The sequence below is a fragment of the Nerophis ophidion genome, linkage group LG23 (genome assembly GCF_033978795.1).
Source record: "Nerophis ophidion isolate RoL-2023_Sa linkage group LG23, RoL_Noph_v1.0, whole genome shotgun sequence".
Taxonomy (NCBI): domain Eukaryota; kingdom Metazoa; phylum Chordata; class Actinopteri; order Syngnathiformes; family Syngnathidae; genus Nerophis; species Nerophis ophidion.
Window position 1 is genome coordinate 12,159,553 of NC_084633.1, and position 24,774 is coordinate 12,184,326.

The following is a 24,774-nucleotide window of genomic DNA, read 5'->3' on the forward strand; positions in this document are numbered from 1 at the left end:
TTGACTATGGGGCCACATTGGGTTAAAATAATTTGGCTGGGGGCCAATTTATATTATGACATTTATATTTTTTATCACCAATTTATTCGCTTTATGCTGCACTCATTTTATATATATATACCTGTATTTATATGTGTGTGTGTGTGTATTTATATACAAATATGTGTATATATATATATATATATATATATATATATATATATACATACAGTATATGGATAAGCGATAGAAAATAGATGGATGGATGTGTGTGTGTATATATATATATATATATATGTGTGTGTGTGTGTATATATATATGTGTGTGTGTGTATATATATATATATGTGTGTGTGTGTAAATATGTACTGTATATATAAATGTGTGTGTGTGTATATATGTATACATGTACTATATATATGTATATATGTACTATATATATTTATATATATATGTATATGTTTTGTGTATATAGATATATGTATATGTATGTGTGTATATATATATATATATATATATATATTTATATATATATATGTATATAGACTAGAAATTGTCTGTAAAAAAGGCATTATCGACAAGAGAGGGAAAGAAAGCATGGTTAGTAGTGATGGGTACAAGACTAGAAATAGTCTGTAAACCAAAATAGCGCTTAAACCCAAATTCTGTATGAGCTCAGCTTATGCTGAGTTCCTTAGGGCACTGGTTCAAATCCAGCTCGATGGATCACTCATTACGCTTTTACCATGAATTGATTAACATGGAACCCGACCCCGACTAAAGTTGAAAAACTTAATCGGGTGTTACCATTTAGTGGTCAATTGTACAGAATGTGTACTGAACTGTGCAATCTACTAATAAAAGTTTCAATCAATCAATCAATCAATAGTGCGTATTCAGAGCGCATGTGTAAAAAAAAAAAAAAAAAAAAAGTTTTTATTTAAATGAAGATATGAAATAATCCTAAATGAAATACAATGACGTGGTTTTAGAGATGCGTGGATTGCAGTCTCATCCGCGGAGCCCGCAGATAAACTGCCGGTCGGGCACTTGACATGACGAAAAAATAGATTTCAATTAGATTCAGGCGGGCAGCAGTTGCACCATCCAGAAATATTTGTTATACATGGTTCTGGGATGGGTTTTCTTTGCCAGTCAAAGAACCATTTAAGACCCGTGCCATAGAGCGAAGAAGACAATAGAGGATACTATTATTCTCTTGAATGACTGCCAGCAGTCACCCAGATAATAAGTAATAGGGCGTGCTATGAAGCCATTGGCTTTGTCGCCTTCTACAATGTGAACAATCTGCTTGTGAGTCCAGCATCATGTTGTGTGTGGTTTCCACTGACACACGCACACGACTGCAAGGCATACTGGGTGACACAGAGTACACTAATGGTTTTGATATAAACAATTATAACTCTCTTAGTAATATGCGCCACGCTGTGAAACCACACCAATTAAGAACGACAAACACATTTCGGGAGAACATCTTCACAGTAACACAACATAAACGCAACACAACAAATACCCGGAATCCTTTGTATTCATGACACTTCCTGACTATTTTATACACCCCGCTAGCAGGAAGGCACAGTACTCATGGATTAATTTATGGGAAATTCTTATTGAAATTAATGGGTCATCCTTTAAAGTTCCATATTTTCCATCTGATTCCGACTGTTCCAACTTCGAAATATTCAGCCTGTTCAGGAATTGTGTGCTTGACTTCAACAATGCTAAAATAATTCTAGGATTTCAGTTTGTCTTCAGCATTGGAGCATTTACACGCAATTCCTTCAGGAATTGCCTAACTAGTTTTAAATGTTTAATGAAAAAAAAGATACAACCATACAACATTTCAACATGTTTTTACCTTTTCAAACCATTCCACCTTCGACACATTGCACCATTCTGGAAATTCAAACTTCCCATTTTCGTAGTTCAAAAAAAGTTCAGGATTTTCCAGAATTCCTGCTCTTCTGAAGCCCTATTTCCACCCTTTTTCTGGCGACTACTCCTTCCACATTTTTCATCGCGTTTTAACTGTTCCACCGTCGAAGCTTTCCTCTTAATCAGAACTGGAAAAATTCTCGGTTTCCCCGAAATTCCGCATTACCATTTGTCATTTCAACATGTTATTACTTCAACAATTCTCCACCGATTGAGAAATTGTCCAAGACTTCAATACATTTAGATTAGATAGTACTTTATTTATTCCTTCAGGGGAGTGAATGCCTTGGCAGAAGACACCACCTGATTAAATGTTAAACTACAAAGAGCAGGAGTTTTTATTTTGTCAAATAATTATCAAATGTCGCCGTTGACATCAGTGATGCTATATGGAACAGAAATTATATATTTAGTAAGTATAGAGATAAAACAAGGAGACCGGGCAACAGTACGCATGATCTGCCCAGCGGCAGACAGGCCGCATAGTCCTTATAGCTGTTCAACCTACCTTTTTGAGTTCTGGTTGAATAGTTAAAATGAGCGCCAGTTGCAGCGTACCTTGGTAGCTGTTCAGCCAAGTTACGGTTTTAAGAAGTACCAAATGTTGAAACCGTAGGTCAGGATGGTGTGTGTAAAAGCAAAATGCCTGTGTCAGTCTCACTGGTTTCTAAATAGTTAAAGCAAACAATTTGATGAAAGTTCTGCAAAAAGCTGAAATTCCATATTGATTTTTCCGCTGATTGATGATTTTGATGTGCTGCCGCTTGTGAAGCAAAACAACTGTATTTTAATTTGTCTACGACAGGGGTCGGCAACCATTACCACTCAAAGAGCCATTTTGACCCATTTCACAAATTAAAGAAAACAATGGGAGCCACAAAACTCTTTTGAAATTTAAAATGAAATAACACTGTCTAATCCCCCTCTGATCCCCACAATTTCCCCATCTGTCTTCCTTTTTCGTCTCTTTCTATCCCTTGCTGCTCCAGCCTGGCTGCACCAAATGATAATATAAATACATTTAGTAAAGTCAAATTTAAATAAGGCAACAAGAGATGTATCCTACACTTCTGTTCTGTAAAATAAATGTGAACAGCCGATATAGGCATCTACATCAACTATATGATTTGCCTGGGAAGCTGGACAGGACAAAACAATTACAAAATAAAATAAAAATAAAAAATAAAAAAATCAAATAACACTGCATATAAAGTTTTCTTTTTGCTTTGTGCTATGTATAAACAAACTATGATGGGTTACGTTTATGAAATCAATGAACGACTGCAGAAAAAATGAAATAAAATGTCTGCATGCAACAAAACGTTTTAACTCCGAAAAAGAGGTCGGGTTGAAGGTTAAGTAAAATACTTAATGTCTATTTAAGTCCTCTTTGTAGTAATGAAAAAAAAAAGCCAAACTTAAATTATTCACTGGCAGAGAACCAAAAATGCAGTAAAATGTCTACTTCACTGAACAATTAAAAATGTGAATATATGCAAAATTATAGGAAATTTAAATATTTATCATACGTGGTCAATGTGATTTCTGCTCCTGAACCGCAGAGCACAGCGTCTCCACATCCGGGCTGTATGACGTCACCTTTATCTTCACACAGGATTGTAAACTCTCATCTGTGAGGCGTGTGCCATGTTTATTTTTAATAAAGTTCATGTTGGAGAACACCTGCTCACATGCATATGTGGATCCAAAGATCGACAGGACTCCAAGTGGATACTTTTTCATGTTCACATAAAAGTCGGGGATAGCGTTCCAAGTTTCGAACACAAGTTTGTCTGGTTTGGGGAGGTTTTCAATATCACACTATTTGTGATTCTGAGCAAGAACGGCCTTCTGGCGTGAAACATCTTCAAGGTCCACTGTCAGGCGCTTTAACTTGGACACCCACATGTCTTTCTCCTGCAGCAGCTGGTGGCTGCTGGAGGACGGAGACGCGCGCGGCCGTGGTCGTGTCCCGAGGTTTGACAAGCAGGATGACAAGCTGAGCCGCATCAGAGTGATCAAAGAGCCGCATGCAGCTCCGGAGCCGCCGGTTGCCGATCCCTGGTCTACGAGTTGTTCCTCAAGATCACTTGCAATGTCGCATATACGCAGAAGACTCCACCTGATTAAATGTAAAACTACAAAGAGCAGACTGCCAAAGATGCCAGAGACTCTTATACCGCAGGATTTTTTATTTTTTCAAATAATCATCAAATGAGACCGGGCAGGCCCATGCGTGCTGTGCCCTCCGGGCAACAGCAGCGAGGGTCTGTCCGGCCGCAGACTGGCCTTATAGCTGTTCAACCTACCTTTTTGAGTTATGGTTGAATAGTTAAAATGTGCGCCAGTTGCAGCGTACCTTGGTAGCTGTTCAGCCAACCCTTTTAAGTTATGGTTTTAAGAAGTACCAAATGTTGAAACCGTAGGTCAGGATGGTGTGTGTAAAAGCAAAATGCCTGTGTCAGTCTCCCTGGTAACAAAATTGTTAAAGCAAATAATCTGATGAAAGTTCTGTAAAAAGTTGACATTCCATCTTGATTTTGCCATTGACTGGTGATTTTGATATGCTAACTATAAAATGTCAGGCAGTAAAGTAGACTGTCAATGTTTCAGTAACAGGCAAAGTCTTGAGCTCTGAACGTTGTAACACGTTGAAAAATGTGGAAGGAGAAGATGCTTGGAAAACCTGGACTTTTCTTGAACTAGGAAAATGGGAAGTTTGATTTTCCAGAATGGTGCAATGTGTTGAAGGTGGAATGGTTTGAATAGGTTAAAAAATGTGGAAATGTTGTAGTGTATCTTTTTTTGGCGTTTATTTCCTTTTTTTTTTTTTAAACATTTGAAACTAGATGAAGTAATTCCTGAAGGTATTGCGTGTGAATGCTCCAATGCTGAAGATGAACTGAAATGTATATATTATTGTGTATATATGAGTGTGTGTATATATATATATATATATATATGTATATACGTGTATATATGTGTGTGGGTGTAAATATAAGTGTGTGTGTATATGTATATATAAATATGTGTGTGTATATATATGTATATGTATATATATATATTTACATGTATTTATGTGTGTGTGTATTTATATATAAATATATGTGTGTGTGTATATATATATATATATATATATATATACATATAGACACATATATATATACTCACACACACATATTTATAAATAAATATACACACACATATAAATACATATATATATATATATACATATATATATATAATATATATGCAGTATATGGATAAGCGATAGAAAATAGATGGATGGATGTGTGTGTGTGTATATATATAGATAGATAGATAGATAGATAGATAGATAGATAGATAGATAGTACTTTATTGATTCCTTCAGGAAAATTAAAATTCCAGCAGCAGTGTACAGAGTTGAGATCAATTTAAAAAAAAAAAAAAAAAAAAAACTATGTATATACATATATATGTATATATATATGTGTGTGTGTGTATATATATATGTATGTGTGTGTGTGTGTATATATGTGTGTGTCAATATGTAGTGTATATAAATGTGTGTGTGTGTATATGTACGTATACATGTACTATATATATATGTACTATATATATATTTATATATATATGTATATGTTTTGTGTGTGTGTATATATATATATATATATATATATATATACATTTATATATATACTCTATATGTGTGTGTGTGTATATATATATATATAGACTAGAAATTGTCTGTAAAAAAGGCATTATCGACAAGAGAGGGATAGAAAGCATGGTTAGTAGTGATGGGTACAAGACTAGAAATAGTCTGTAAACCAAAATAGCGCTTAAACCCAAATTCTGTATAAGATTTTTACAGTTGGATTTTTCGTGAAGGCGGAGGTAGAAGAGTGGATGGGAGAGTGAACCAGAGCCCTAAGATATACTGGTTTTATTGAGTTTGCCTTCCATAACCAGCCGTAACGGAGTGGGGGTTAAATGCTTCATAGTGCAGCCAATATTTAAGAATTCTAATTTTGGTGACTCAGTCGTGAAACCTCAAGTTTTGCAGGGAAACATTTCATTGGTTGGACAATCGCGCTGCTAGGACGAATTCAACTGTAGAAAATGTGTGGGGAAATTGCAGGGATTTGACAAAGTTGTGAGGCACCGCATAATTAGCAGGGGTTGGTTGAATTTCTGTGAATTGGGATGAGCGCAACACTGCAAAATTCTGGAGGGACTGAATTATGTCGAGAATCGTCCCCCTGAGGATTTCTGTGACTGCGATGTAGCCCACGATGAAAATTAAATTGATGCCTGGCTAAAATGATGAGAGGTGACTGGAACGGAAGTTTAACAGTTAGTTTTACAAAATAAGAGTGAGTACAAACAACAGAAATACCAGCGCTAAGGGCAGAGTGTCGTGCTGTCAAGAGGTCGAAACAATCTCTCTAATGCATTGAAACTGAAACCTAAACTTAAGAATTGAAACTGAAACTTAACCTAATGTGTGTGCTTCACGCACACACTCTCTCCTCCACTCTCTCTCTCCAGGCTTGTATGTACCTCATGACATAATTCCATCCATCCATCCATCCATCCATCTTCTTCCGCTTATCCGAGGTCGGGTCGCGGGGGCAGCAGCCTAAGCAGGGAAGCCCAGACTTCCCTCTCCCCATCCACTTCATCCAGCTCCTCCCGGGGGATCCCAGGTAATAAAGTTAAAGTTAAAGTACCGATGATAGTCACAAACACACTAGGTGTGGCGAAATTATTCTCTGCATTTGACCCATCACCCTTGATCATTCCCCCTGGGAGTTGAATAATGACATGTGTGTGAGTGCATTAACAGGGTGCAGTCATTGCGTTTATCTTTTTCTAGCAGAATGAAGGCCAACTCTAAGGCGTTCTTACCCTGCCAAAAGGAAGAAAAAAAATTTCTCTAACAGATGTGTTTGCTTTGGAAGAAACATCGGCCGTTATATTTTCTACGCTAAACTAGTTTTGAATGTGTTGGGTTTTATCAGAATCAGAAGTACTTTATTAATCCTGGAGGGGAAATGAACTATCACTATTATGTTAGATCCACTATGGACTGAATTCTCACACTATTATGTTAGATCCACAATGGACTGAATTCTCACACTATTATGTTAGATCCACTATGGACTGAATTCTCACACTATTATGTTAGATCCACTATGGACTGGACTCTCATTATTATGTTAGATCCCCTATGGACTGAACTCTCACACTATTATGTTAGATCCACTATGGACTGGACTCTCACTATTATGTTAGATCCACTATGGACTGGACTCTCACTATTATGTTAGATCCACTATGGACTGGACTCTTACTATTATGTTAGATCCACTATGGACTGTACTTTGACACTATTATGTTAGATCAACTATGGACTGGACTCTCACTATTATGTTAGATCCACAATGGAATGGACTCTCACTATTATGTTAGATCCACTATGGACTGGACTCTCACTATTATGTTAGATCCACTATGGACTGGACCCTCACATTATTATGTTAGATCCACTACGGACTGGACTCTCACTATTATGTTGATCCACTACGGACTGGACTCTCACTATTATGTTAGATCCACTACGGACTGGACGCTCACTATTATGTTAGATCCACTATGGACTGGGCTCGCACTATTATGTTAGATCCATTATGGACTGGACTCTTACTATTATGTTAGATCCACTATGGACTGGACTCTCACTATTATGTTAGATCCACTATGGACTGGACTCTCACTATTATGTTGATCCACTACGGACTGGACTCTCACTATTATGTTAGATCCTCTATGGACTGGACTCTCACTATTATGTTAGATCCACTATGGACTGGACTCTCACTATTATGTTAGATCCACTATGGACTGGACTCTCTCACTATTATGTTAGATCCACTAAGGACTGGACTCTCACTATTATGTTGATCCACTACGGACTGGACTCTCACTATTATGTTAGATCCTCTATGGACTGGACTCTCACTATTATGTTAGATCCACTATGGACTGGACTCTCTCTATTATGTTAGATCCACTATGGACTGGACTCTCTCACTATTATGTTAGATCCACTAAGGACTGGACTCTCACTATTGTGTTAGATCCACTATGGACTGGACTCTCACACTATTATGTTAGATCCACTATGGACTGTACTCTCACTATTATGTTAGATCCACTATTGACTGGACTCTCACTATTATGTTGCATCCACTATGGACTGGACTCTCACTATTATGTTAGATCCACTATGGACTGGACTCTCACACTATTATGTTAGATCCACTATGGACTGGACTCTCACACTATTATGTTAGATCCACTATGGACTGGACTCTCACATCTGCGGTCCCTTCCAAGGTTTCTCATTGTCCCATTGGGTTTTGTTTTTCCTTGCCCTGATGTGGGATCTGAGCCGAGGATGTCGTTGTGGCTTGTGCAGCCCTTTGAGACGCTTGTGATTTAGGGCTATATAAATAAATAATGATTGTTTGATTGATTGAGAGTCGACCCACATAGTGTAGCGATACTGCCGATACTTACGTTGTACCGATGTAGTATCGAGACAATCATGATGAGAGCTGTAGTTTTCAGTTCTGTTTAAGTTTTACTTTCACAAATATCAAATAGTGCGGGGATTACTATCAAAAGAGCCACATAACATATAATACATCTCATAAACCTTTTGATAAAGGCCATGTTGTTTGGCAGCATTGGTATTGGATCGATACCAGCGGCATGAGATTGAGTCGATTCACGTCTACGTATATTGTCATCAATATTTGATCGGGTTATCGAAATGTGAAAAAATCCAAGTAAAATATTCCCAAAAAACATCATGTGTAGTTTTTTTTTACTGAAAATGTGAAATGGCAAATATCCAGGTTATCCCCTGTATATAATTGGTATTGGATCCATCCATCCATTTCCTACCGCTTGTCCCGTTTTGTGGTCGCGGGGGGTGCTTGAGCCTATCTCAGCTGCACTCGGGCGGAAGGCGGGGCACACCCTGGACAAGTCGCCACCTCATCACAGGGCCAACACAGATATATTATATGTATATATTGGGGGTGGAAAAGTTCACAAAATCCACGGTGTGGATGTTTTTACGGTTTTGTAAGAGATAGTTTTGTGTTCAATGTAGTGAACATTGTTGGTTTTGAAACACCCAGGATACTGTATCTCCCAATATCGCACCATTACCATTTAATACTTGTGGTTCTTACACAAGCGTATCATTAAATTTAACTTAGAATTGGCACCTAAAGTTTTGACTTTCTGTCCTTTCAATGGAATGCAAGAAAAAAGTCCAGGATTTTCCAGAATTCTTACTTTTACAATACCTTCTTTCCAGCGATTACTCCTTTCACATTTTTCAACATGTTACAACTTTCAAAGTCCAAGGGTTTTGCTGTTAATAGAACATTGACAGTCTACTACTCTGTCTGACACTTTTTGGGTAGCATATCAAAATCTCTAGTCAATAGTTAAACCAATACGGAATGTCCCATTTTAACAGAACTTTCATCAAAAATTTTGTTTTAACAAATTTTATTACCTGGGAGACTGACACGGGCATTTAGCTTTTCCACACACCATCCTGACTCACGGTTTCAACATTTGTTACTTGTTAAAACCGTAACTTAAAAGGGTTTGCTGAACAGCTATCAAGGTACGACGCAATCAGCGCCCATGTTAACTACCCAACCATAACTTAAAAAGGTTGGTTGAACAGCTCTAGCGACTATGCAGCCAGACTACTTGGTGGCTCGGCGTACCAATCGCTACTGTTGCCCAGAGGGCACCATACGCATGGGCTGCCCGTGCAATTTCTGAATCCGATTACTCTGAATGATCACTAGTGATGGGTCTGGCAACACCGATGCATGCGTCGAGCACATAGAGCGAAACGCTGCGTCGGTGTGCAATATCAGCTAATCCTTCCGTTAGCTTAGTTGATAGAGTGGAAAGCCGGATATGCTAATGCTGAGTTCCTTAGGGTACTGGTTCAAATCCAGCTCGATGGATCACTCATTACGTTTTTACTATGAATTGAATAACGCGGAACCATACCCTGACTTAAGTTGAAAAACTTATTCGGGTGTTACCATTTAGTGATCAATTGTACAGAATATGTACTGAACTGTGCAATCTACTAATAAAAGTTTCAATCAATCAATCAATAGTGCGTATTCAGAGCGCATGTGTACAATTTTTTTTTTTAAATTCCCAGTCCACAAGTATCCTCATTCACAACACGTTCTCTTAGATTTCCATGTTATGATAAATGTTCACATTATTTATTGACTGTATCTAAAATAGATTTGAAAAAATATATGATTATCTAAATGAAGATATGAAATAATCCTAAATGAAATACAATGACTTGGTTTATATCATTGTATATACTAGGTCATAAAATCAGTGTCAGTTGAGTCGTTCCATAGGTTGCCTGTAGGGATTTTTAATGTCCAGCAGATGTCAGTATTTAGTGACAAGTATTAATTCAGTTTTGCAATATGTCAAAAGGCTGTACGACGCCTCATCAACTCATCACTAATAATCCAACAAATCTGGAACTTTCAAAGCTTTTATTTGCACTGAATATTATCAGTCTTCTTAACTGTCAAATTACTTTTTAAAGAATCAATCATTCAAAACCACCAGTCAAATGACAAATCCGGTATGCAGTTACCTTTCAAAGGAGCTTTGTTTAAACTTGTTAGATGTTATCTGGAAGATTAACACAGGCATTTAACTTTTCCACACACCATCCTGAATCACGGTTTCAATCGTAGTCCATGTTAACTACCAAACCGTAACTTAAAAGGGTTGGTTGAACAACTATAAGGACTAGCAGGTCTTTACTATTGTTCCTGGAAGGCACAGTACTCATGGACTAAATTTTGGGGAAATTTCTGTTGAAATCAATGGGACATCCTTCAAATTTCCACATTTTCCATCTGATTTTAACTGTTTCAACTTCAAACTATTCAGCCTGTTCAGGAATTGTGTGCTTGATTTCAACAATGCTGAAAATATTTGCATTGTTGAAATCAAGCACACAATTCCTGAACAGGCTGAATAGTTTGAAGTTGAAACAGTTAAAATCAGATGGAAAATGTGGAAATTTGTGTGCTTGATTTCAACAATGCTGAAAATATTTGGGGCTTCACGGTGGCAGAGGGGTTAGTGCGTCTGCCTCACAATACGAAGTTCCTGCAGTCCTGGGTTCAAATCCAGGCTCGGGATCTTTCTGTGTGGAGTTTGCATGTTCTCCCCGTGAACGCGTGGGTTCCCTCCGGGTACTCCGGCTTCCTCCCACTTCCAAAGACATGCACCTGGGGATAGGTTGATTGGCAACACTAAATTGGCCCTAGTGTGTGAATGTGAGTGTGAATGTTGTCCGTCTATCTGTGTTGGCCCTGCGATGAGGTGGCGACTTGTCCAGGGTGTACCCTGCCTTCCGCCCGATTGTAGCTGAGATAGGCGCCAGCGCCCCCCGCGACCCCGAAAGGGAATAAGCGGTAGAAAATGGATGGATGGATGGATGAAAATATTTGAGGATTTCATTTCATCTTCATCATTGGAGCATTTACACGCAATTCCTTCAGGAATTGCCTCATTTAGTTTTAAATGTGTAATAAAAAAAGGAAAATAACTAAAAAAAAATAAAAGTACAACTAATCAACATTTCCACATGTTTTAACCTATTCAAACCATTCCACCTTCGACACATTGCACCATTCTGAAAATTCAAACTTTTCCACCATCGAAGCTTTCCTCTTAATCAGAACTGGAAAAATTCTCGTTTTTTCCGAAATTCCGTATTACCATTTGTCATTTCAACATGTTGCTACTTCAACAATTCTCCACCGATTGAGAAATTGTCCAACACTTTAATAAATTTAGATTAGATAGTACTTTATTTATTCCTTCAGGAGAGTAAATGCCTTGGCAGAAGACACCACCTGATTAAATGTAAAACTACAAAGAGCAGACTGCCAAAGACTCTTATACCGCAGGATTTTTTATTTTGTCAAATAAACATCAAACGTTGCCGTTGATGTCAGTGATGCTATTTGGAACTGAAATAATATATTTAGTAAGTAGAGAGAAAAAACAAAGAGACCGGGCAACAGCTAAGTATGCGCTAATTATTTTGGGAAGCGAGTTTGACCCGGCAGTAATTCAAGGCAGGCACATATTATATGCCCTGCGGCAATTCAAGGAAATACGGTATATATAAAATAAATGGGTATTTCTGTCCGTCATTCCGTCGTACATTTTTTTCCTTCTACGGAAGGTTTTCTGTAGAGAATAAATGATGAAAAAAACACTTACTTAAACGGTTTAAAAGAGGAGAATACACGAAAAAAATGAAAATAAAATTTTGAAACATAGTTTATCTTCAATTTCGACTCTTTAAAATTCTAAATTTAACCGAAAAAAATGAAGAGAAAAGCTAGGTATTTCGAATCTTTTTGAAAAAATTAAAAAAGAATTTATGGAATATCATTAGTAATTTTTTCTGATTAAGATTAATTTTAGAATTTTGATGACATGTTTTAAATAGGTTAAAATCCAATCTGCACTTTTTTATAATACAGTGGGGCAAAAAAGTATTTAGTCAGCCACCGACTGTGTAAGTTCTCATTAAAATGAAGACAGAGGTCTATAATTTTCATCATAGGTACACTTCAACTGTGAGAGACAGAATGTGAAAAAAAATCCAGGAATTCACATTGTAGGAATTCTAAAGAATTTATTTGTAAATTATGGTGGAAATTAAGTATTTGGTCAACCATTCAAAGCTCTCACTGATGGAAGGAGGATTTGGCTCAAAATCTCACGATACATGGCCCCATTCATTCTTTCCTTAACACGGATCAATCGTCCTGTCCCCTTAGCAGAAAAACAGCCCCAAAGCATATGTTTCCACCCCCATGCTTCACAGTAGGTATGGTGTTCTTGGGATGCAACTAAGTGTTCTTCTTCCTCCAAACACGACGAGTTGAGTTTATACCAAAATGGATACATGGATGATACAGCAGAGGATTGCAGAAAAACAGCCCCAAAGCATGATGTTTCCACCCCCATGCTTCACAGTAGGTGTGGTGTTCTTGGGATGCAACTCAGTATTCTTCTTCCTCCAAACACGACAAGTTGAGTTTATACTAAAAAGTTCTATTTTGGTTTCATCTGACCACATGACATTCTCCCAATCCTCTGCTGTATCATCCATGTATCCATTTTGGTATAAACTCAACTTGTCGTGTTTGGAGGAAGAAGAATACTGAGTTGCATCCCAAGAACACCATACCTACTGTGAAGCATGGGGGTGGAAACATCATGCTTTGGGGCTGTATTTTTGTTAAGGGGACAGGACGATTGATCCGTGTTAAGGAAAGAATGAATGGGGCCATGTATCGTGAGATTTTGAGCCAAAATCTCCTTCCATCAGTGAGAGCTTTAAATGGTTGACCAAATACTTATTTTCCATCATGATTTACAAATAAATTCTTTAAAATTCCTACAATGTGAATTCCTGGATTTCTTTTTCACATTCTGTCTCTCACAGTTGAAGTGTACCTATGATGAAAATTACAGACCTCTGTCATCATTTTAAGTGGGAGAACTTGCACAATCGTTGGCTGACTAAATACTTTTTTGCCCCACCGTATATAACAAATTGGACCAAGCTATATTTCTAACAAAGACAAATCATTATTTCTTCTAGATTTTCAAGAACAAAAATTTTAAAAGAAATTCAAAAGAATTTGAAATAAGATTTAAATTGGATTCGACAGATTTTCCAGATTTGCCAGAATAATTTTAAAGTTTGAAGAAATATTTCACAAATATTCTTCGTCGAAAAAACAGAAGCTAAAATGAAGAATTAAATTAAAATGTATTTATTATTCTTTACAATAAAAAAAAAATACTTGAACATTGATTTAAATTGTCAGGAAAGAAGAGGAAGGAATTTAAAAGGTAAAAACGTATATGTGTTTAAAAATCCTAAAATCGTTTTTAAGGTTGTATTTTTTCTCTAAAATTGTTTTTCTGACAGTTACAAGAAGCTAAGTAAAAACATTTATGAATTTATTCAAACAAGGGAAAACCAAGTCTTTAAAATATTTTCTTGGATTTTCAATTCCTACTTGAGTTTTGTCTCTCTTAGAATTAAAAATGTCGAGCAAAGCGAGACCAGCATGCCAGTAAATAAATAAAATTTAAAAAATAGAGGCAGCTCACTGGTAAATGCTGCTATTTGAGCTATTTTTAGAACAGCCCAGCGGGCGACTCATCTGGTCCTTACGGGCGACTTTTGCCTGTGGGCACCGTGTTGGTGACCCCTGGTTTATATGTTTTAAAATATTCACTCACTGTCCACATCCGGTTTATTGTTGTATGTACTGGAGTGATGTATTGGCATGCATGCAGATGGAGATGGAGTGTGACAGATTTAGTGTGTATGGTGGGAATATTGTCGCCTAGTATTAATATGGCAGATGGCTGCATGGACAGATGCTATGCTGGCACTGGCACTGCCCCCTGCGATGCTTGTGCACTTTAGGGAAGTGTTGGGGGGGTGATTCACTACCTTTCAGTCAGGCAAACAAGGTGTTGCATTTGCAAAAAAGTTTCCATGAATTTCTTTTAAATCAAGTCTTGTGGGTACTGTGCAATAATATGACAGGAGCAGCATCGTACAAACACTCCAAAGACAGGGAAAAAAAAAGAAAAAAATGCAACTGCAAAATTAAAAAAAAATGGCGCAATAACATAAACTTAAAATTGCAAATGTTTTCTCATGTAATTATTTTTGGGGTTTGTGTGTGTTGTAGCATTTGTGGCATACAGTAACAAAATCCTCTCATGTACGTACACTAGAAACATTTACAGTTAAATAGCAACAATTTAAAAAAATCTGTATAGGCATGTTATTTATTCTGTTACAGGATACATTTTATTTTTCTTCTATTTTATTTATTTACTAATAAGTGCTATCACATTATATATATGTATTTACAAACCCCGTTTCAGTATGAGTTGGGAAATTGTGTTAGATGTAAATATAAACGGAATACAATGATTTGCAAATCATTTTCAACCCATATTCAGTTGAATATGCTACAAAGACAACATATTTGATGTTCAAACTGATAAACATTTTTTTGCAAATAAACATTAACTTTAGAATTTGATGCCAGCAACACATGACAAAGAAGTTGGGAAAAGTGGCAATAAATACAGATAAAGGTGAGGCATGCTCATCAAACACTTATTTGGAACATCCCACAGGTGTGCAGGCTAATTGCGAACAGGTGGGTGCCATGATTGGGTATAAAAACAGCTTCCCAAAAAATGCTCAGTCTTTCACAAGAAAGGATGGGGTGAGGTACACCCCTTTGTCCACAACTGCGTGAGCAAGTCGTCAAACAGTTTAAGAACAACGTTTCTCAAAATGCAATTGCAAGAAATTTAGGGATTTCAACATCTATGGTCCGTAATATCATCAAAAGGTTCAGAGAATCTGGACAGATCACTCCACGTAAGCGGCATGACCGGAAACCAACATTGAATGACCGTGACCTTCGTATCACTGTATCAAAAACCGACATCAATCTCTAAAGGATATCACCACATGGGCTCAGGAACACTTCAGAAATCCACTGTCACTAAATACAGTTTGTCGCTACATCTGTAAGTTAAAGCTCTACGATGCAAAGCGTAAGCCATTTATCAACAACATCCAGAAACCCTGCTAGCTTCTCTGGCCCCAAGATCATCTAAGATGGACTGATGCATAGTGGAAAAGTGTTCTGTGGTCTGACGAGTCCACATTTTAAATTGTTTTTGGAAAAATTCGATATCGTGTCAACCGGACCAAAAGGGAAGCGAACCATTCAAACTGTTATCGATGCAAAGTTCAAAAGCCAGCATCTCTGATGGTATGGGGGTGCATTAGTGCCCAAGGCATGGGTAACTTACACATCTGTGAAGGCACCATTAATGCTGAAAGGTACATACAGGTTTTGGAACAACATATGCTGCCATCTAAGCGCCGTCTTTTTCATGGACGCCCCTGCTTATTTCAGCAAGACAATGCCAAGCCACATTCAGCACGTGTTACATTAGCGTGGCTTCATAAAAAAAAATATGCTGGTACTTTCCTGGCCCGCCTGCAGTCCAGACCTGTCTCCCATCGAAAATGTGTGGCGCATTATGAAGCATAAAATACGTCAGCGGAGACCCCGGACTGTTGAACGACTCAAGCTCTACATAAAACAAGAATGGGAAAGAATTCCACTTGCAAAGCTTCAACAATTAGTTTCCTCAGTTCCGAAAGGTTTATTGAGTGTTGTTAAAAGAAAAGGTGATGTAACACAGTGGTGAACATGCCCTTTCCCAACTACTTTGGCACGTGTTGCAGCCATGAAATTCTAAGTTAATTATTATTTGCAAAACAAAAATAAAATTTATGATTTTGAACATCAAATATCTTGTCTTTATAGTGCATTCAATTGAATATGGTTTGAAAAGGATTTTTGAAATCATTGTATTCCGTTTATATTTACATCTAACACAATTTCCCAACTCATGGAAACAGGGTTTGTCTATATATATATATATATATATATATATATATATATATATATATATATATATATATATATATATATATATATATAAATATCCATCCATCCATTTTCTACCGCTTATTCCCTTTCGGGGTCGCGGGGGGCGCTGGCGCCTATCTCAGCTACGATCGGGCGGAAGGCGGGATACACCCTGGACAAGTCGCTACCCCATCGCAGGGCCAACACAGATAGACAGACATACATATATTTATATATATATATATATATATATATATATATACATATATATATATATATATATATGTATATATATATATATATATATACATATATATATATATATATATATATATATATATATATATATATATATATATATATAGGTGTACCCCGCCTTCCGACCGATATTAGCTGAGATAGGCGCCAGCGCCCCCCGCGACCCCAAAAGGGAATAAGCTGTAGAAAATGGATGGATATATATATACGTATATATATATATATATATATGTATATGTGTGTGTGTGTGTGTACATATGTGTGTATGTACATGTGTATGTATACATTTGTATACATATATATATAATTATATATATATATGTATATGTATTTCTATAAAGCTGTTTCCTCTCGAACAAGTCAGCGCGCGAAAAGCATCTCACTTCTCGCGAGAGTTGACGCACGACAAATAAGTCACGATGTGTTTTTTTTTTAAATTGTTAATTCAAAGTCGTTTGGATTCATTTTTTAGTCCATATTTTTAATTAATTAAAACAAATGTATACACAAAAGTTATAAGAATTGGGGTCTATTATAATTGCGTGACTTTTCTGGTGACTTCGAAACTCAAATGACTTCCGTCTACGTCATACAGCGTCGTCAAGCCAAATCTCGCGGGAAGCACCCGTCGACTTTTTCTTTTTTTAAAACACGTGAAAACATGACAGCCGAAGACGCCTCCGATATTTGCACATTTCTAGTGCTTTTATTTCCGTCTCTTTGTTTTGTAAGTTGACAGCAGTGTGAGGAACATGTCACTGCTGACTTCCATTGAGAACGCTATCAAGTCCTGCAAAGAAGAGCAAGCCAGGTTGGAGTGCCGCATCCAGTACTACAGAGAAGTTGTGTTGCACAGCCAGTAAGTATCATGCCCGCTTGCTTTCATAGCCGCTGACCCACAACGCACCTGGCGCTGTGGCTTAGATGGTTAAAGCGCCTGTCTAGTAAACAGGAGATCCTGGGTTCGAATCCCAGCAGTGCCTTTTTTACAGTTTATCTGTGTATATAAAGTTAAACTCCATGACGTTGAAAATGTTATTTCTTAAATTACTCAAATACATACTTCCACAGTACATTTAAGGGCATTGTTATGTGTTAAAAAGTAATTATATCATATATTTTCTTCCCAAGCACAACTCCGCATGAATCTGAACTGACTGAGGCTGCTGCTACCACTGCTACAGGTAATAAATCATATTTTAAGATAACATATATGTATATCACATATGTCATGGTTTAGTCTTGGGCAGTATGATACGGACCAAAATATATATAAAATAGAATAGAAAGTACTTTATTGATCCCTGGGGTAAATTCAGCAACACAGTACGCTCACAATAGACAATAATAATAATAATATCCCAATACAGGTCATTTTATAGCCTGATTATGATCACAGTAGTGCTGGGCGATATGGCCTTTCATTATCATCTTGATGTTTTTACACCATGTCACTTGATACATATAATCACAGCAGTGTGATGATTCTATGTGTCTACATTAAAACATTGTTGTTCATACTGCATTAATATATGCTCATTTTAAACTTTCATGCAGAGAGGAAAATCACTAAGTCAATTCACCAAAACGATATCTATTAAACAGTTATCAAGGAGTTTGCCCAACCAGTCTACATGTGCTTTGTGGACTTGGAGAAGGCATTCGACCGTGTCCCTCGGGAAGTCCTGTGGGGAGTGCTCAGAGAGTATGGGGTACCGGACTGTCTTATTATGGAAGTCCGCTCCCTGTATGATCAGTGTCAGAGCCTGGTCCGCATTGCTGGCAGTAAGTCGAACACATTTCCAGTGAGGGTTGGACTCCGCCAAGGCTGTCCTTTGTCACAGATTCTGTTCATAACTTTTATGGACAGAATTTCTAGGCGCAGTCAAGGCGTTGAGGGGATCCGGTTTGGTGGCCACGGGATTAGGTCTCTGCTTTTTGCAGATGATGTAGTCCTGATGGCTTCATCTGGCCGGGATCTTCAGCTCTCACTGGATCGGTTCGGAGCCGAGTGTGAAGCGACCGGAATGAGAATCAGCACCTCCAAGTCCGAGTCCATGGTTCTCGCCCGGAAAAGGGTGGAGTGCCATCTCCGGGTTGGGGAGGAGACCCTGCCCCAAGTGGAGGAGTTCAAGTACCTAGGAGTCTTGTTCACGAGTGGGGGAAGAGTGGATCGTGAGATCGACAGGTGGATCGGTGCGGCGTCTTCAGTAATGCGGACGTTGTACCGATCCGTTGTGGTGAAGAAGGAGCTGAGCCGGAAGGCAAAGCTCTCAATTTACCGGTCGATCTACGTTCCCATCCTCACCTATGGTCATGAGCTTTGGGTCATGACCGAAAGGATAAGATCACGGGTACAAGCGGCCGAAATGAGTTTCCTCCGCCGGGTCGCGGGGCTCTCCCTTAGAGATAGGGTGAGAAGCTCTGCCATCCGGGAGGAGCTCAACGTAAAGCCGCTGCTCCTTCACATCGAGAGGAGCCAGATGAGGTGGTTCGGGCATCTGGTCAGGATGCCGCCCGAACGCCTCCCTAGGGAGGTGTTTAGGGCACGTCCACCTGGTAGGAGGCCACGGGGAAGACCCAGGACACGTTGGGAAGACTATGTCTCCCGGCTGGCCTGGGAACGCCTCGGGATCCCCCGGGAAGAGCTAGACGAAGTGGCTGGAGAGAGGGAAGTCTGGGCTTCCCTGCTTAGGCTGCTGCCCCCGCGACCCAACCTCGGATAAGCGGAAGATGATGATGGATGGATGGATGGAAACAGTTGGTACTGGTGTTCCGCTGACATGAAATCTCTGGTGTGTGACTTGGCCTTTCTCAATGGAGATACTTCTGCACTTGCTGGGCTTTAACTTCATCCGTGCCCATGTTATATTTGAATGAAGTTTCTCCAGCAGTCTCTTGATGCAGGGGACAGTTGTTGTGAGTGTTGTTATATCGTCCATATAGGCTCGAATTGGTGGTAATCTCTGACCACATTGTAGTCGTTCTCCACCAACCACCCATTTCGAGGCTCTAATAATGTACTGTTCTTCATGCCATGTCTTCAAGTGATGGAAAACAATATATATGTGGGTTCAAGTCGCTAGCAACGCATAGTTGGCAGAATGTTTTGCAGATTAACCTACCATTGTGCGGTTCGTAAACTTTTATTTTTTTATCAAAGGTCGATTGTTACATGCAGGATTATACATTATACATTACATTAATGTTTTTATCTTTTACACTTATTTTACCATCATAAAGTGTGTGTGTTTTGTGTCAGATAAAATTAAATAAAATGTTTGTGAATCAGAGTAAATGCAAAAATCCTCATGTACAATCGCGATCAAAAGTTTACAAACACTTGTAAAGAACATAATGTCATGGCTGCTTTGAGTTTCCAATACTTTCTAAAACTCTTATGTTTTTGTAATTGAGCTGTTATGTACTCGAAGAGTGGAAGGAGACGACACCACACGGAACTCAGGTTACTAGGTTTATTGTAACCTTTTGATGAGTGACTGGGAGGTGTATGCTACTCTATGTGTTTGTTGCAGGACTATGTGTGATTTTAACAATGTGAATAATATCAGACGGTGTTGTATGTGCGTGATGGATGAATCTTTCGTCAGTCCATGAGGGCAAGGCGTAAAGGGAGTCCGTAGGCAGGAGAGAAGCGACAAGGTCCGTGTCCAAGCGGGGGTCGAGGATCGAGGGAGGCAGTCCAAAGTCCGGAGGGAGGTCGAGACACAGAGCTCGAGTACACGGGACAAGACGGGTACTGCAGGAGAAACAAAGGACATAAGGCGAGGGAACGAGGAGGACAAGGAGAACTAGTGCGAGGACAACAAGAGGGAAGCCAGAGACAAGGTTGCTTACTACAAAAAGTTAACAACATTCTGGCGTAGACTCCAAGGGTTGACTGGTCTTCATACTGCCTCTATGATTGTTCACAGGTGCGCTGATCGCCAATAGTCTGCAGCTGCAAAGTTGCGTGGGCGTGTAGCGCTCGGCGAGGGCGTGTCCTGGCACACTGCCAGACAGAGTGTTGGAGGATCTTGCTACAGGGGAATTGTGGGTTCGAGACTGCGGCATGACAAGAGAGATTGGACCACCTACTTGTTGGTAAAAAAAAAACATTTGTGAAGTTTGTTTCTTTTATGAATTTATTATGGGTCTACTGAAAATGTGACCCAATCTGCTGGATCAAAAGTATGCATACAGCAAAAGTGGTAAACGACTGGCTAAATGAGGCCAGAATTAAGATTTTAGAATGGCCTTCCCGAAGTCCTGACTTAAACATGTGGACAATGCTGAAGAAACAAGTCCATGTCAGTAAACCAACAAATTTAGCTGAACTGCACCAATTTTGTCAAGGGAGGTGGTCAAAAATTCAACCGGAAGCTTTTGTGGATGACTACCAAAAGTGTGCCTTATTGCAGTGAAACTTCCCAAGGGACAAGTCACCAAATATTAACATTGCTGTATATAAACTTATGACCCGGCAGATTTACTCACATTTTTGCAGTAGACCCATAATAAATTCATAAAAGAACCAAACTTCACGAATGTTTTTTGTGAGCAACAAGTATGTGCTCCAATCACTATCACAAATTATCAAGAGTTGTATAAATGATTGGAAACTCAAGACAGCAATGACAATATGTTCTTTACAAGACTATGTAAACTTTTGATTGCGACTGTATATTCACCCTGTTACTGAATATTAAAGGGACTATTTGCAACTTGTTCAAAATTACAAATTTAATGACAAAGCTGTTTTAATTTCATGGCCTGTGTATGACTTGGAAATATTTTTTTTATTATGTATTCAGACACAGCCACATGCTCGGGGGAAGCAGAAGACCTAAAACTGATCGAGCAAACTTTGGAAAAAGCTTTTCAGCTCCGCACTCGCTACAGTCTTTTTAGTGGAGACTCTGAAGGAACGAAACCCTCTCAGCCGAGAAAGAAACCCCCTGACACGAGTGTCCAATCTAAAGGGGCAACTTCAAAAGCCTCTGCTGCTTCTAAAGGAAACCAATCAGCAACCGCTCTTGAGTGCGGCACTCTTGACCGGAGAGGGCAAAGAAAGCCTGGAACATCGTCTTCACGTGGTGGACGATCCTCGGCTGTCTGCTATCCCACAAGTAAAAATGGGATTCCCAACCGTCCTGCTCCATCAGCCGTGAAGCATGTCCCGCGTGTTACTACCTCAGTGAAAAAAGTGGCGACAAGTGGTGTGCAGAGTGATGATGACTTGGCCAAGGCTTCAACTGTAACGTGTTCTTCGACAAAGGTGAAGGACACAGAAGATCACCATCGGCCCCCATCACAGCCAAGGAGGTAGAGTATATAAACATACAGTACACCTGCTGTCAGGTTCAAACACTGATGACATGTATTAAACAGGACAGGAAGCAAGGAATCCAACAGAGACAAAATTCAATTTGGCTCAGTGAGGAGAAACGTATACATCTGTACGCTTGTATAGTGTCATTACGCTCTGCCAAAAGATTGCACGCCTCCTTCTTTTATTTGGACCTTCCCTGACCACATGGTAACAGCTGCTTCCAAAGGGACGGGGTCGTAAACAGCCATCGCCATTGATTACAAAACAGTTCTAAAGAAAAGGTCGGTTCAAAAAAGAGGTCGTAAATTAGTTAAAAAAATGAGGTTCGTAAAAGAGTTCAAAAAGAGGTTCGTTAAAGAGTTCAAAAAAGCGGCGCCTGGAGGGGAGTCAGGCCCTGCCTCCTCCCCACTTTGTAGTTCTTGGGTCACGACAATATTTTTCTGTTGATTACAATACATGAAAGAAAAAGAACACCTTCATGTTGCTTTCCATCCTACACAGTGGAGTTTTACAAGTCCTTGGTAGGTTCAAAGACATGTTTTTGCTTCTTGCCGGGCACTAAATGCAACACAAAGTTTTTGTGATAAGTAAGAAACAATTATTCTAACACCAGCGCTATGTAAATTTTAATTGCAGTGGTTCGGAATGCAACATGCTGCTAACAAACAACAATGACAATACAAATGGGAGGGGTGAATATTTATTATTTTTTGGGTCTCTTCAATTGTATGCAGGATGGGACTGAAGGCAGCAGGAAGGGGATTCATATGCCCCCATTCGTCACGGTTTACCTGACACATGAAACGTGACATTTATCCCTACCATTCACTTTAGCTGCCAGATGGCAGTAGACTGTTAAGTATCTTAAAATATGTAAAGGCTGGTACACACATAAAGATTTTCTAAATCTTTAGATGTTTTTTAAGACCCACCCACACGTAACAATAACAAAACAAAAAAAGGCATAGAGCAGTTCTAATCTTTATGTTTGTAACATTTATGTCCAATCACAGAGCAAGACTAGTCCTCCAAGCCCAAAATCTCCTTTGAGTAAACGTGATCTGAAGGAGTGGTCGTCTCGATCTAAATATAAATGGTATTAGTACTCAATGGAAATGGATCGATACTTGCATGGTGGGATGAATACTTCTTTTTTTATACATCCAGGAAATAACTGGATTTTTCTTGCGTGTCACAACAAACAACGTTATTTCAAATAAATATCTGCGTGTAGCGTTAGTTGTTTTAGTGGTTTAGGTTACATTTTATAATTATAAAACTTTTTCTTCAAACAATTGTGTGTAGTAGAACGACAAAACCCAAAACCAGTGAAGTTGCCGCGTTGTGTAAATGGTAAATAAAAACAGAATACAATGATTTGCAAATCCTTTTCAACCTACATTCAATTGAATAGACTGCAAAGACAAGATATTTAATGATCGAACTGAGAAATTATTTTTTTTTTGCAAATAATTATTAACTCAGAATTTATTTGCAGAAACACATTGCAACAAAGTTGGCACAGGGGCATTCTTACCACTTTGTATTTATCCTTGAATTGTTTAACCATATCAGGTGGAATTATTTCCCATTCTTGCTTAATGTATAGCTTAAGTTGTTCAACAGTCCGGGGTCTCCGTTGTGGTATTTTAGGCTTCATATTGCGCCACACATTTTCAATGGGAGACAGGTCTGGACCACAGGCAGGCCAGTTTAGTACCCGCACTCTTTTACTATGAAGCCACACTGTTGTAACACGTGCAGAAGGTGGCTAGGCACTGTCTTGCTGAAATAAGCAGGGGCGTCCATGATAACGTTGCTTGGATGGCAACATGTGTTGCTCCAAAACCTGTATGTACCTTTCAGCATTATTGGTGCCTTCACAGATGTGTAAGTTACCCATGCCTTGGGCACTGACACACCCCCATGCCATCACAGATGCTGGCTTTTGAACGTTGCGCCTATAACAGTCGGGATGGTTCTTTCCTCTTTGTTCTGGAGGACACGACGTCCACAGTTTCCAAAAACAATTTGAAATGTGCACTCATCAGACCACAGAACAGTTTTACACTTTGCATCAGTCCATCTTAGATGAGCTTGTGCGCAGTGAAGCCGGCGACGTTTCTGGGTGTTGTTGATAAATGGCTTTCGCTTTGCATAGTAGAGTTTTAACTTGCACTTACAGATGTAGCGACAAACTGTAGTTACTGACAAGTGTTTTTCTGAAGTGTTCCTGAGCCCATGTGGTGATATCCTTTACACACCGATGTCACTTTTTGATGCAGTACCACCTGAGGGATCGAAGGTCCATAATATCATTGCTTACATGCAGAGATTTCTCCGGATTCTCTGAACCTTTTGATGATATTACAGACCGTAGATGGTGAAATCCCTAAATTATTTCCTATAGGTTGTTGAGAAATGTTGTTTTAAAACTTTTCGACAATTTGCTCAGGCATTTGTTCTCAAAGCGGTGACCCTCGCCCCATCCTTGTTTGTGAATGACTGAGCATTTCATGGAAGCTGCTTTTATACCCAATCATGGCACCCACCTGTTCCCAATGAGCCTGTTCGCCTGTGGGATGTTCCAAATAAGTG

The 24,774-nt window shown here is 38.9% G+C and overlaps 1 protein-coding gene and 1 non-coding gene across 3 annotated transcripts in view; both read left to right on the top strand.

The window, feature by feature from the left end:
• Positions 1-24,774, top strand: part of LOC133541428 (uncharacterized) — a 46,650-nt gene that overhangs the window by 691 nt on the left and 21,185 nt on the right. The window contains exons 2-5 of one of the 2 annotated variants that reach the window (XM_061884848.1): positions 6,469-6,626; positions 17,577-17,703; positions 17,976-18,028; positions 21,659-22,169. In XM_061884848.1, the coding sequence (XP_061740832.1) occupies positions 17,597-17,703; positions 17,976-18,028; positions 21,659-22,169 (671 nt within the window). In that variant the 5' untranslated portion in view covers positions 6,469-6,626; positions 17,577-17,596. Of the gene's footprint in view, positions 1-6,468; positions 6,627-17,452; positions 17,704-17,975; positions 18,029-21,658; positions 22,170-24,774 lie in introns of those variants that run through there. The other variant, XR_009803874.1, reaches the window with a different exon arrangement.
• trnat-agu (transfer RNA threonine (anticodon AGU)) lies at positions 17,754-17,827 on the top strand. Its single transcript has one exon. It is a non-coding gene; the product is annotated as a tRNA-Thr (tRNA).